The sequence below is a fragment of the Lepisma saccharinum genome, chromosome 5 (assembly GCF_977018435.1).
Source record: "Lepisma saccharinum chromosome 5, izLepSacc3.1, whole genome shotgun sequence".
In the NCBI taxonomy this organism is placed as follows: Eukaryota; Metazoa; Arthropoda; class Insecta; order Zygentoma; family Lepismatidae; genus Lepisma; species Lepisma saccharinum.
The window spans coordinates 9695646-9708769 of record NC_139233.1 but is presented as its reverse complement, the minus strand read 5'-3'; the positions used below and the strand labels follow the sequence as shown (position 1 = coordinate 9708769).

The following is a 13124-nucleotide window of genomic DNA, read 5'->3' as shown; positions in this document are numbered from 1 at the left end:
AAAATAAATAAATACATTTCTATTAATAGTGTTTTTCTTTCATAATAATGTACTGAAATTAAAAAGGAAATATGTAAGTTTATGTACAGTACATAGATATTGGAAAAACTGCTAAAAGCGGTAATCCCAAATAAAAGTAAATAAAAAAAATAAGATGAAATATAATTTCTTGTACCTTCTTTGCAAGGGCGTATCCAGGGGCTGCGTCCAGGGAGTCCGGACCAACCCTAAAAAAATCCTTTCTTCTTGTTGAAAATAGTAAAGTGGATTCAGCATACTTTCCGATGAGACATTTGATGTGTGGCAGGTATAGAAAATTCCCTCTGTGTGCGTGGTTTGTGGACTCTGAAAATAACATCCACTAAAAGTATTTTTAAGTTTCACCTGAGCAATGATATGTGAGCTGAAAATAGGACTTCAGTGAGTTGTTTTGGTACAGTAAATGAAGTTCGTGTTTTGTTTTTTTTGTTTTGTTTTTAAATGTTACATGCAGAGGTGAAATACGTACCAGACAGTAAAAACAAACTATTGTCAGGGTGTGAAACTCCATTTCTAGAAAAACATTTTCACTTCATTTTTTTTGTTAAATTTCTTCAAACTTTTCAGTCAAGTGGAGCTGGCTGACTAGGGCCCAATTGTATAAAGCAGTTGATCCTCAATTAGCCAGTAAAATAGATCTGCAGTCACGCTGAACTCTGAACTCTGTGTTGTATAAAAGTTGAACCGAGATTAAGTCCCTGAGATCAAAGTTGACCAGCGATTTTTCTCCGATCAGCAGACATTGACCGTAGTTCAGCTGTTGTATCATGGCTGTACTAACGAATATTTGCTTGTAAAATGTGTTGCAAGTGAACGTATGCGACAAGACGGGAGAATCAATCCATAAAATCCTGTTTGCATAATAATAAAGAAGAAGCATGCACAACGAGATGAACAATGATAAATATTTCTTCAATTTTTCTTTCTTTCATATATCGTGTCATATGTTATTTACTGTTTGAAATACCACGTATTTCTTTCTTGACTGCAAGAGCACATTGTAACATTCTTTAATTTCACGATCAGAGAAAGGTAACTTGAGAACAATCAAGTGTTGATACAAACACAAAATATGACCCGCCTACGTTTTCTTGTTGATATCTATATCATTGTAAAACTTGCGTTGGGATGAAGAGGGAGTATAGAAATATTACAATTTCGCTTTACTGCATCCAGCCAAGTGTCATTGCAATTCAATTTTGTCCGCAGAATGGAACAGAACATGTAACTTTGGCTGTAAAGTATATATCTACTTCTTTATGAACCGAGGATGTTGCATTTTAGTTGGTAAAGCTTTCTCTCCTCCTGATATATAAATAACAATTATTTTATTTTATTTTGAATATTAATTCGTTTTGGGCATAATTTACATCCGAGAGAACAAACGCCATTGTTGCTTCAATATTTCTTTCCATTCGGGAAAACGCAAAAACATTTTACATTTCACAACGTAGGTTTCTTAATTAAGTCCAAGGAAAATTCCGTATACTGCTTACAGGAACTAATGGTCCACCTGTAACACGTTATCGTGTAATCACAAAATAAGTATAATAAACATCTCCTCACATGAACAATAGCTCCAAATCCGAATATGAGAAAGTTGTTATATCTATTTTTAGCATTAAAAAAATTACAGATTTTTTTTAAAAATTATATTTATGCAAGCATATTTTCTCCCTTTTCCAACCGAGAACCGATAGTTGTTTTCGTTGTCAATGACAAATCATCCACGTGGAACTCGCACAAGCAATAAATGGCCATCTAGTATCTAATTTACGTGATTTTACTAAATTTGCAACATGTTCGAATATTTACTACGTCCAGCACCTCAGATTTATTCTTTATTCAAATATAAATACATTCATTTTCCGAAACCGACTTTAAAATGTTTGCTGTTCAGTGTTGGACAATTGGCAACATCAGAGGCACACTAGCAACATGTCTGGATTTGCCACGTTGCCAAACGTATTTCTTTGACCCAAGATCAGGATTTGATTTAAGATCGACAAATCGACAGTTAGCTTTATACAACATGTTAGAAGCTTGAACATAGTTCATTCCCGGATCGTAGGTCAAATCTGATCTCCAGTTAGTGATGTTTATACAATCAGCCCCGAGTGAACCATCCCCAGCAAATAGTCTTCTAGCCGTAGTTGAAAAAGGGACATTCTTAATTGTACTCTTTATCTGTGAAAAAGTTTTCAGTTTTGCTATACAGTTGTCAAAGTATTTAAAGCCCTATTTAACCTCTCCTCCTTCTTTCCCAAGAGACGTCACAGAACTGCTTCAGACACTTCGAGAGATTTCAGATGAAGAGTCCAGCCAAATATTTCAAACTTCTTCTGAAAAGTGTTAACTGACATTCTATTCTGAAATTACGATTACAAGAATAACAAACCACCAAATACCATCGAGATAACTCTCCTCGTACTATTATAGAAAGGGGAGGAGGGGGGTTTGCAACATTGGCCTTGCGCAAAAGACACCCCCCTAGCTGGAATCCCATCAAATTTTCATTCTGGATTCGCCCCTGCTTGTTTAGTTCTTATAAAGTCATCGTTTAGTTACTATCAACATATAATCTGTGAAAAACTAAACATAAAAGTAGATTTGTGGATAAATGTATTCTGTTTGGGTGAGCTCTGAAATAATACCAGTTTGTCTCGTAGGAAGGGCAGGATCTTGAATTGAGAGATTAACTTCTTGTACTGTATCAATATCAAAAGTAGAAAAAACTTCGTAAGTAAAAACTAGGTTTTACCCACTGGTTGAAATCCAGTTGTATGCATGTATTTCTTATTGTTTTTCAGCAACTTCTGACTAATCGCCACTACATGAAGTTCATGAATGGACATTTTTACATGATCAGACCAGTGGCGGATCGTGGAATTGAACTTGGGAAGGACGATGTTCTCGTAGAACTCCATTGTAATCAATATTTACATACTTCTTTATGTGAACATTATATATCATTTCTCCGTGGTCTATATATTCACTGTGCATTAGAGTTTACAGACTTGCCTGCATTATTGTCAGCAAGTGTTTTTTTTCCTTGTGTATTAGGCATTATATCTAATATCATGTAAGCAGATATAGGCCAATGAGAGGGGCAAATGATTGACGGCGTGCATTAGGCATGATCTACCTCCGTTTTTGTGAATAGGTTTCTGCATGTCATTTATGAGTCACGGTGATCTAGTCGGAATATCGTCTGACTGCCACGTGCGAGACCCGGGTTCGATTCCCGATCTTATCCCCGCATAAAGCGGCACTGGGGATCACCCAGCCTGAAATCAATGGGTACCTGGGGGATGGGATAAAGGCGGCTGGAGCGTGGTGCTGATCACGTCACATTCAAAATGACTGAGATTGAGAATGTGTGAGACACTACGCCCACATCCCCTAAATTCCTTCATGGCACGGTGCTACGAGTATATGCAAGGGGAACTTTTTTACCTTCTTGTGCACCAGTCTGAGGGTGTTGATGAATATATGGCCATTATACATTTTACTTAGTGTGTCAGTGTTTCCATTTGTGTGTGAGTGCATTTGACATTATACGTACATCTACCTAGGTACTTGCAGATTTTAGCCCCAGTTTATTACTCATGGTACTATGTACACTAACAAAGAACACCCATGAGCAGGCCGGGATCTGAACCCGGGACCTCTGGCGTCGTAGTACGTTGTGATATTTTACAATATAAAGGACACGGCTTCGAATCCCGGTCTGGACATGGGTCTTCTTTCTGAGTGCCTTTTCATCAATTTCATAGCATCATCACTCATCCTCATCTTCGCGATTAGCCAAAATTGGCAGAAAAGCGACGCAAAGTAAACCAAATCAATCAATCAATCAAAGATATTAGGGTTCTCGAATCCGTTCTGGACGTTCGACTTTATAGATTGTACCACCAGATGTCAGCGGCGTTCACTGTATTGCTTGACACCTATCGTCAGATGCAGGAACTGCTTAAACAAGCTTATCGGAATAATGTAGAAGACCTAAGGAATATTTACGTCTTTCACTTTAAGACACTTTCAAAATTGAAATGTTCATTGAGGAGGCTACTCTATTTGAAATGGTGCATCGCTCTACAAGGATAAATATATGTTTAACACGTTACATTTATTATCCTGTAACAATCAAACAAATGTGTGTAAAGAATAGCCTTGTTGAAAGCCACTCAAGTGTCAACCTCTCTTCCATGTAGTCAGTGGCGTGATCTGGATTTTAGAGAGGAGTTTGGGATTACGTATACCTTTAATTAGTAGTTCGGGCCCCATTTTGTCATTATTCTTGCCATTCTATCTTTTTTATAGGAATACTGGGCCAAATGGGGGTTATGATCCCCACCAACTCCCCTTGTGCACGCCACTGCAAGTAGTGCACCCAGGACTGCATTATTGCAGACTATGACGGCTGTGTCGTCTGGACTCACAGCCAGTAGCCTCTGAGAAGTTCGTGTCTATGCATGGCTGATTGTGACTGCCATTTCATCAATTTCATATTGTCGCTTCTTATCCTCACCTTCGCGATTAGCCAAAGGTGGCACGAAAGCGAAGTGAAAGAAATCAACAAATCAAACAAAAGCAAAGATTCTGTACAGATGTTCAAGTTCTGAGTTCGATGCTCAGCGCTATAATTGAGTGATTGATTGATTTGGTGTTTAAATCCACCTTCTGGCACAGTAAGACTAACCGGGACTGCTTCTACAGTTTATGTGCTTCCACCAGGTATCGAACCAGGAACATCTTGATTACAAGGCGACGACGCTACCACCGCGCCATCGGCGGGGAGGCCCTCCAGCGCGATATGAAACGCAACAGCCATTAGAACGAGGTTCACGTAGTACTTATTCTCGCCGCGTCTTGTCTCTCGGCGCCACTGCTATTGTCTGGTTGTTCTACGGCGTAATCCCCGCTCCCCACTTCCCTTGCCAGAACTAGGACAGGCCGCCGTAAGAATGGAAAAGACTTATAAAAGCATGTGTCGCGAAGGGTGGCCGACCCTCCCCCCTTGAAAATTGCCAACTTAGTAAAGTGCAGAAGCTTTGTATCTTTATTAATAAGAGAAATAAAGTTCATATAACTAGTATTCAAACAGAATAACTAATGTTTAAAGACTGTGGTAGATCGAAAAAAAGGGTTATATCTTCTACCATTGAATCCAAATAATGAATGGTGTCACTGTCTCCAACATTCATAGAATTATAGTTTCATGTGCGAGATCACACAAAATTTCCCCATGATTTTTAAGGGCTTTTCTTGAACGAGGTGTGTAAAAGTTAATAACAAAATACAATAACTATGAACTTCATACACTGGCTGGATGGAACACAGTTGTGCTGGATTTTCACTCATCTGGTGGATCAAGTAGCAAAGTCTCTCACCATTTATGTAACAATAAATAATAATAATAATAATAATAATGTAAAATAATTATAATAATATAATTATCAACGTTTTAATTCTGCTAATCAAGCTTTTAATTTTTGCCCCCCCTACAAAATGTTCTGGCGACGCCTATTACGTACATGTCTCCTTACAATGGTAGAGTGAGGGAAAATCCATAATTTAGAATTCCCTCTTCTATTTTTATCTAATTCTCGGTTACAATTTGACAAATAAAATAAATATGTACTTCACTCGATACTATACATCATTACCTTAAGTTTACTCAGGCTATCAAAAAATAGTAGCACCGTAGAAATACAATGCTTAACATGCCTCAATGCCAAAATATAATACCAGACTGTAACAGTAAAGTAAGGGTTAAAGTCTACTTTTATTTTTTATTCAAGTGCGGGAACACGTGTGCAAGACAATTGAACAGGAATAATGAAGAGATAGAAAGCAACTTGTTCCCGATTAAATTGACGGACAGGGCCTTTTTGTTCTGGAAACTAAAAGAGATAGCTTGTATTGTAAAACAGAGTGTGATATTTCACGTTTATCTTTATTGTTACATAAAAGAAAACTTTCCATGGCAATCATACCATGCTGAATTTGGAAAAAATATTTGAATAATATTTTTATGCATTACAATATTGTCAATGAAACGATATTTTAACTAGAATTACCTATATGGGTTAAGAAATGAAACTTTAAATAGTAAATAGACGACATATACAATAAAAATAGCCATACTAAACACTCTAAAATTCACGAATTAAACCCTTGCTAACTAAATTAACGTGTGTATTTTAATATGAACAACAGTCACAGAAAATTTTACCAATTACTTATTCCTATTATCCAGAATCAAAGATGGAATCGCTCTTCAAATATTTTAAACATTAAATTCTAGAATTTTATATTATCAGAATGTCCCTCGCTGACTAGTATTTGGTTGGCAACTAAGTTCCCGCCGTTTTTTTTAATTGAAAAAATCTCTATGACATTAAATACGTTTGGCACGAAGGTGTACATCATGCGAAAGAGAATATATTGTGCTACCTAAATTTATGTTTCTTTGTTACTAAGACACATTTTCTTGTTATTTACAGATCATTAAAATGGAATGTCAAGTTGAGAAGAATGAGCATTTTCGACACCTCCTCCTTTTTGCCTTTAATCAAGGTTCTAAGGCCGCAGAAGCTGCTCGCAACATTTGTGCTGTGTATGGAGTGGGTGCTATAGCTGAAAGAACCGCCCGTGATTGGTATGCGAAGTTCAAAAAAGGAAATTTTGACCTCAAAGACGCATCTCGTTCTGGCCGTCCAGTTGAGTTCGATGAAGAGTTTGAACCACCTGTTGCATGAAAATCCGCGTCAAACAACAAGGGAACTGGCAGAGACAATGGGTTGCTCCCACACTACTGTAGAGAAGCATCTTCACTCTATGGGAAAGGTTCAGAAGTGTGGAGCATGGGTGAATCACACTTTAAGTGTCACCAACAAAAATCAACGAGCCACAATCTCCGCTGGTTTGCTTGCTCGGCACCGTGCAACCCATGGACACAAGGAACGATTTCTTCACCGAATCGTTACTGGCGATGAAAAATGGTGCCTTTACATGTGAAGCGGCGTAAGGAATGGCTGAGCCCCTGGAAACAAGCGATCCCACGCGCGAAACAGGAACTTCATCCGCGTAAAACGATGTTGTGCGTATGGTGGGACTGGGAAGGGGTTATCCGTTTCGAATTGCTTGAAAGGAACCAAACGATCAACGCGGAACTCTATGTGCAACAAATGGAACGACTCAACACGGCTATTCAAGAGAAAAGACCGAATCGGCAGCATGGTGTTCTTTTGCTGCACGACAACGCCCGCCCTCATATCGCCAATATGACCAAGGACGCCATTCAAGCTCATGGTTGGGAAGTGCTGCCACACCCACCATACTCTCCGGATTTGGCACCAACGGATTTTCACCTCTTTCGATCTCTTTCAAATGCTATGCGGGGAGTTTCATTCAATACTGATGCAGAATTGAGAGCTTGGTTGGATGACTTTTTCGAGTCTAAACCACGTGATTTCTACAGACGAGGTATTGAAAACCTTGTTGAACGTTGGCAAAACGTTGTAAACAACACAGGAGAATACATTATTGATTAACTACTTGTATCTGTTTATTGAACACTAACCTTTCAACCCCTTCCTTAAAAACGGCGGGAACTTAGTTGACAAACCAATAAATGAAAAAATAACAACCTTACCACCCACTTCTCACTTAAAACGAACATGGCACGTATAAAACTATATCTGGCCTCAAGATATTATTATTATTATCTTCACAAATCATGTTAATTATTATAGAAACCGCTCTGTTGAAATTTTTGGTTTACACAAAATTTCCAGACAGAAAGTAAATAATGTCTTGATATTTACCGTGGAAACAGATGACTGTCCAGAAGTGACTGATACTAAAAGATCATTTCACACGTACGTGCAAGTCCTTTATTTGTAAGTTTAAAAAAATACATGCATGTAGCTAAACCTTTACATTTTATCCTTATCCAAACACTGCTGAACTAATGAAATTTGATCTTTGGAGGTTTACAAAATATCAGAGTTCAAACTGTTAGGTCTGTAATTGAAGAGCATTACAAGAAAACATTCATTGCTAGGATGGTTATCGGGGGTCCTTACTGGGTGCTAGCTTCTCAAGTTTGTCCATGACGTGTAGTAATTTCTTCAACCGCCAATAGTTCTCTTCGACTCTGCTTTTCTCATTGCTAATTCCATCCGTTGTATCTTCTTCATTGTATTCTCTCCTTCGCCTGTGTTTTTCGTGGTGTTCTTCTGCACCAACCAGCCTATTCAGTGTACTGTTTTCAGTTTGTAGTTTGAACTGACCTTTGCTTCTTGATTCTTGAGTATTAGTTATTGCGCGTTTCTTTCCAGTATGAGGTAAACCATGTTTAGTCGCGTATTCTGGTGTCCTCCTGTTTTGAAACAAGTGTCCCAATCTTTCTATATGTCTTGCATTCCTCATTAGGCTTCTCTTCCCAACGATGCCATATTTGCTTCCGTATGACTTCAAATTGTTATTTGATGATTGGATACCTCGTTTTGTTGTTCCTTGCTTTACCTTCCTGAAAATGAAATTATGTGGTGATGTATGCTTCTTCCTGTACGCTACTCTAAAATTTGACTCCTTCCCTCTTACCATAATATCTGGTGGATCAACACTGTACCTACAATTAGTTGATACCCTTTCATTTCTTGAAGCACGAGAACCTCTTAACTTAAAGAGTGCATTCTTACCACACGAATCTCTAGATGAATATTTTCGGTCAGATTTTATGATAAATGCCACAGTAGATGGACCTTTCAAAATCTCTATCCCACTCGACGATGTCTTAGGCTCATTTTCATCGTGCATATGACTTTCAGCAACTTGTGTACTGGAATAACTAGAACCGGCGTTGTAATAATCAATTGTTTGAGTATTTGAGGTGTCCCGGCCTCTGCTATAAACCTCCTGTCTCGTATCCCTTTTGCTTTCAGGTATAAAATGACTCTCTTCTACTCCATGTCCCATTTGCATTTTGGAGTTCATCTCCTCAAAACTGCAGCATCCGTCATCAATCTCTATAATTTCTTCTGCACCAGAATGTCTTCCCTGCAGCTCGCCCCTGACTGTTGCTATATTTGAACCGGAGCATGGCCGTGCAATACCCTCAAATCGTGTTCGATGTGGACTTCCTTTGTAGATTAGACTATCTGCAAGAACGTTCGTTTCTTTCTTTTCATAAAACGGACATTCTTCAGAACCGTTACTCTTTATAACTCTTGCACCACTGCGATCTTCTTGGGCAAGTTCAGATGCACCGCAGTTTGTATCATCAATACCATTATGACATTCTCTGCACTTGTCCAATATACTTAAAAGAGACATGTCATGAAACACGTGATAATTAGTGTGATGTACAGTGTAATCGAAAAAGTTGTTGTTTTTCATGTACGAACTGTTTTCAGCTTCACCTGGTTTACTTTTATATCTTGCATCCGAACAACGACGTTTGCGAATAAGAGAACTACCATTTCTTGGAGACACACCCTCCTCGACATTCCTAGTACTCCTCCTATCTTTCATGGAACACTCTCCAATCTCTCTCTTATGTAGTCGCCTTTGTGTTACGCTTTCAGAACTTGCATTGCAGTAAACGTCTTCCTTGTTAATTAATCTGTCATTCGATGGCACGTTCTCTTCCAAACCTTTCGCTGTAGAATTATTATTAGCACGGATATAGAAATTGTAGTTTTCACCGTCGTCTTCACGTTCTATCGTAGATGTTCTATATTCTATAGTGAACATTTGCTTCTTGGCATCTTGGTCGATTAGGGCATGCTTTTCACCTGTTACTTTAAAATTTTTATTATTATTTGAACTTGTATTGCATTCGTCTTGCCTGTCAGAAAGGAGTTTGTCAACGTCAATCGATAAACGTTTTCCTTCAATTAAAATCTCAACTATTTCAGGACACTCTGCTCGCGTATGGTGTGATTTAGTGTAAAAATTAAAAATTGGTGCTTCTAATTTATCTTCATCAAGAGGCGTTTCCTTGCTGGTTTCAGTTCTTCCACTTTCGTTCAAATATTTGTTTGAGTGAATATCAGATTTGTCATAATTACCTCGATGCCATGTTTGAGGATGTTTTCTTTGTCCTTTATCCTTGCTTGATGTTATCCCATGACTTTCAGAGATCTCATTTTCATGATCTTCAGTGGGTTTAGGTTTACGGCTCTTTCTCATAAATTTACCCATTTTCTGGAACTGATTATTAATTGTCCCTACCTCCAAGGCTTCTATTGTATCCTGTTGTATTTCCTTATAGCTACTTAGTGTACTCGATCGAGTTCCGAATTTGCTTCTCAGGTACGATACAATATCCTCACATATGAATATTAGACTTCTCTTTATTCTTGAAGCTGATCCACTATTACGGTCTATCATTTTATTCTTAATGACTTTTGTAGGATAATTTGAGTGCTTATTCTTATTTCTTTTTGCTTTCCCTGTAATGTCAGTGCTACTTATATTTGGGCTTGCTTCATTAGAGTGCAAATTATTTTTGAAGTTAATTCCAGATACTCCACGACGGTACCTTTCATCACCATACGATTTATAGTTACTTTCATGCATTTCTTGTCGGCCTTGTTCACCTATTGCGTGACGCGGAGTAGGAAAATTTGAGTAAACCAAGTGAATATCATCCGATTCACAAATACTTGTTCTTGATGAGGATCCGTGTTCGTATATCATGTCAGAATCTCTGTCTATTCTCGTCAGAAATTCTTGAGACGATTTTTCAAGAAGGTCCCTTTGATCCTCTTTTGAAAGCGTATGTTTACCACCAGTTTCTGAACCAGAACTTCCAGCAATACGATTAACATTCCTTCGGGTCTCATCAGGAATTTCGTCTCGTGTTTCTGTATTTGGGAAAATTTTATTCCATTTTAAATTATCTAAATGAAGACATTGCTTCTGCTCCTTGTAACTTTCCTTTTCACCATTGGTTACAGACACCAAGAAAATATTTCCAATCGAAACATCATTGACATGCACTTGTTCATTTTTGTTCATGTTGTTGCTATCCTTTGTTACAGAATTATCGGATTCGGTGGAAAATTCCTTTGACTTCGTACGGAGGTGTTTGAGATCACCTACAAAATATTTTTCGCCGAATTCTTTCGGATTATTCGTAGTTTGCACCATAGGGCTATCAAGGTCTTCATTAGCTCTTTTGTTTACAGTAAACAGTGCAAAAATCCCTGAAGTATTTGTTCCCACAGAATTGAAGACCCTGCTAGCCTGTTTTTCTTCATGGTGTGTCTCGTTTAAGTCAGAGATGTTGTTTGGTGTATCTAATGCACCAAATTCACGCTGCGCAAAATGGCTGGTGTATTCTACCGAAGGGCATCCAACGCCTGAATGTTCAGTACGTGACACAAAAATGGGAACCAAGATACCTGAGCTTCTTCTCCGTGCCGAAGTTATGACCGCTTCACCACTCTGGTTTTCATGGCTTGTCTCATGTAAGTCAGGCGTGTTGTTTGGTGTTTCTGATCTAACAACTGTAGGCTGTGTGGCATTATTGGTGTCTTGTATGGAAGGGCTGCCAAAGCGTTCATATCCAGTTTGTATGTCAGCAGCGGGCTTCAAAATTCCTGATGAATTTGAGATTGTTCCAGTCTTATTGTAGCATTTGCAACAATTGCTCCTGCAAATGTTTTTCTCACCACTGACCGAAGGACAGAACGCTCCCTCTTCTGATACATGACTTCTGTAGTTGACAGCATCGGTAGCTCCATCTACATTTCTACATGGTCTATATAAACACTCACATCTCTCACGCTGTATTAGTTGTGGGCTACTCCATGTCTCGTTTTTGTCCATCCCGGGTGAATATTGACTGTTCCCTTGATAGCCTCCATTTGTCAAGGTATTATTGTTTCCTCTGAAATGAGGTTGGTTTCGTTCGTCTGTGCAGCAACAGTTACAAGGATGGTTCTTTCTCCTGGGCTTTTCTTTGCGCATTTTTGTATACATTTCACCTTCCCTGTGTTTGTCTGAAGAAGAGACATGCTTTGATCTTCTCCTTCCTTGTTTTAGCTTGTGTGCTTTGGCGGCTCTTCTGCTCCGTCTCGAAGCACTGCCAGAGCTATCGGTTGAAGAATAACTAAAACCTGTATCTCTGGCGCGTTTAGTACTAGATTTATTAGTCTTGCCCACATTTCTATCACAAACTAGAAGTACACTTGGAGGGCACCCGCAGTGACAGTGATTCTCCTCCCTACCATAAGAAACAGGCCATCCTTTACTTTCTGGGCGAGTATCGGATTCATTTCTATAACTCTGATGACCTTCGGGTGAAACGTTCTTACGTTGCATTCTACTATTCGCGTAATCTTCAACAATGTTATGGTTAACCATTTCGGCCTTTGGAAAGAATATTGTAACCTGCGATGGCTGCTTGTTACCTCCATATGCAACCCTTCTTCCTGAATTACCAACGCATCTTCTTTCGCAATCGCACCTTCTACCTCCGAATCTTTGGTTCAAATCTATGTGCATTACTTGACTAGGACAAAATAGATTCCTCATAGCTTCTGATACCCTGTGTACGATTGAATATTGTTGTTGTGATATTGGTAAATATGTATTTGGTTCATCACAGTAAGGAATGTCGCAAAGAACGTAGGCTCCGTCTCGCAAAATGTTTTCAGGACTTTCCGATGCTATCTCACTGTCAAGTTCACCTTCTTTATGTATGCCACTATGGTTCGATGGGCAATTGCAGTACGAAGGAATTTCATTTCCACACACAGTAAGTCGAATTCCTTTGCAGGGTAAGTTTCCACCATTCAGAATCACAGAATCCAGTATGCATTTACAAAGACTGTAATCTTGATCATTATTTGGACCTATCGACATGGTATTTGCCATCTTTCTTTCATTGATTTCCTGCAGTTCGTCCGAAGGGATGGCTACCTTTTAGACTTCATCTTCATCTATTACTTTGAGACGTGGCTCTTCCGCTTTTTCAGAATTTTGAAAATACTGAGCAGAGCATTTCTGAAATTCATACAAGCAGATATGTTTCATAGAATACCTAATTGTGTGTTGAGTTACTG

At 38.6% G+C, this 13124-nt stretch overlaps 1 protein-coding gene across 4 annotated transcripts in view; it reads right to left on the bottom strand.

Moving 5' to 3' along the window:
- Nucleotides 1-7766: 7766 nt before the first annotated feature.
- The window catches only part of LOC145987647 (uncharacterized), a 43901-nt gene continuing 38543 nt past the window's right edge, over nt 7767-13124 (bottom strand). For 3 of the 4 annotated variants that reach the window (XM_083122139.1, XM_083122140.1, XM_083122138.1), the window contains exon 2: nt 7767-13065. In XM_083122139.1, the coding sequence (XP_082978265.1) occupies nt 8116-12936 (4821 nt within the window). In that variant the 5' untranslated portion in view covers nt 12937-13065 and the 3' untranslated portion in view covers nt 7767-8115. The remainder of the gene's footprint in view (nt 13066-13124) is intronic. The other variant, XM_083122141.1, reaches the window with a different exon arrangement.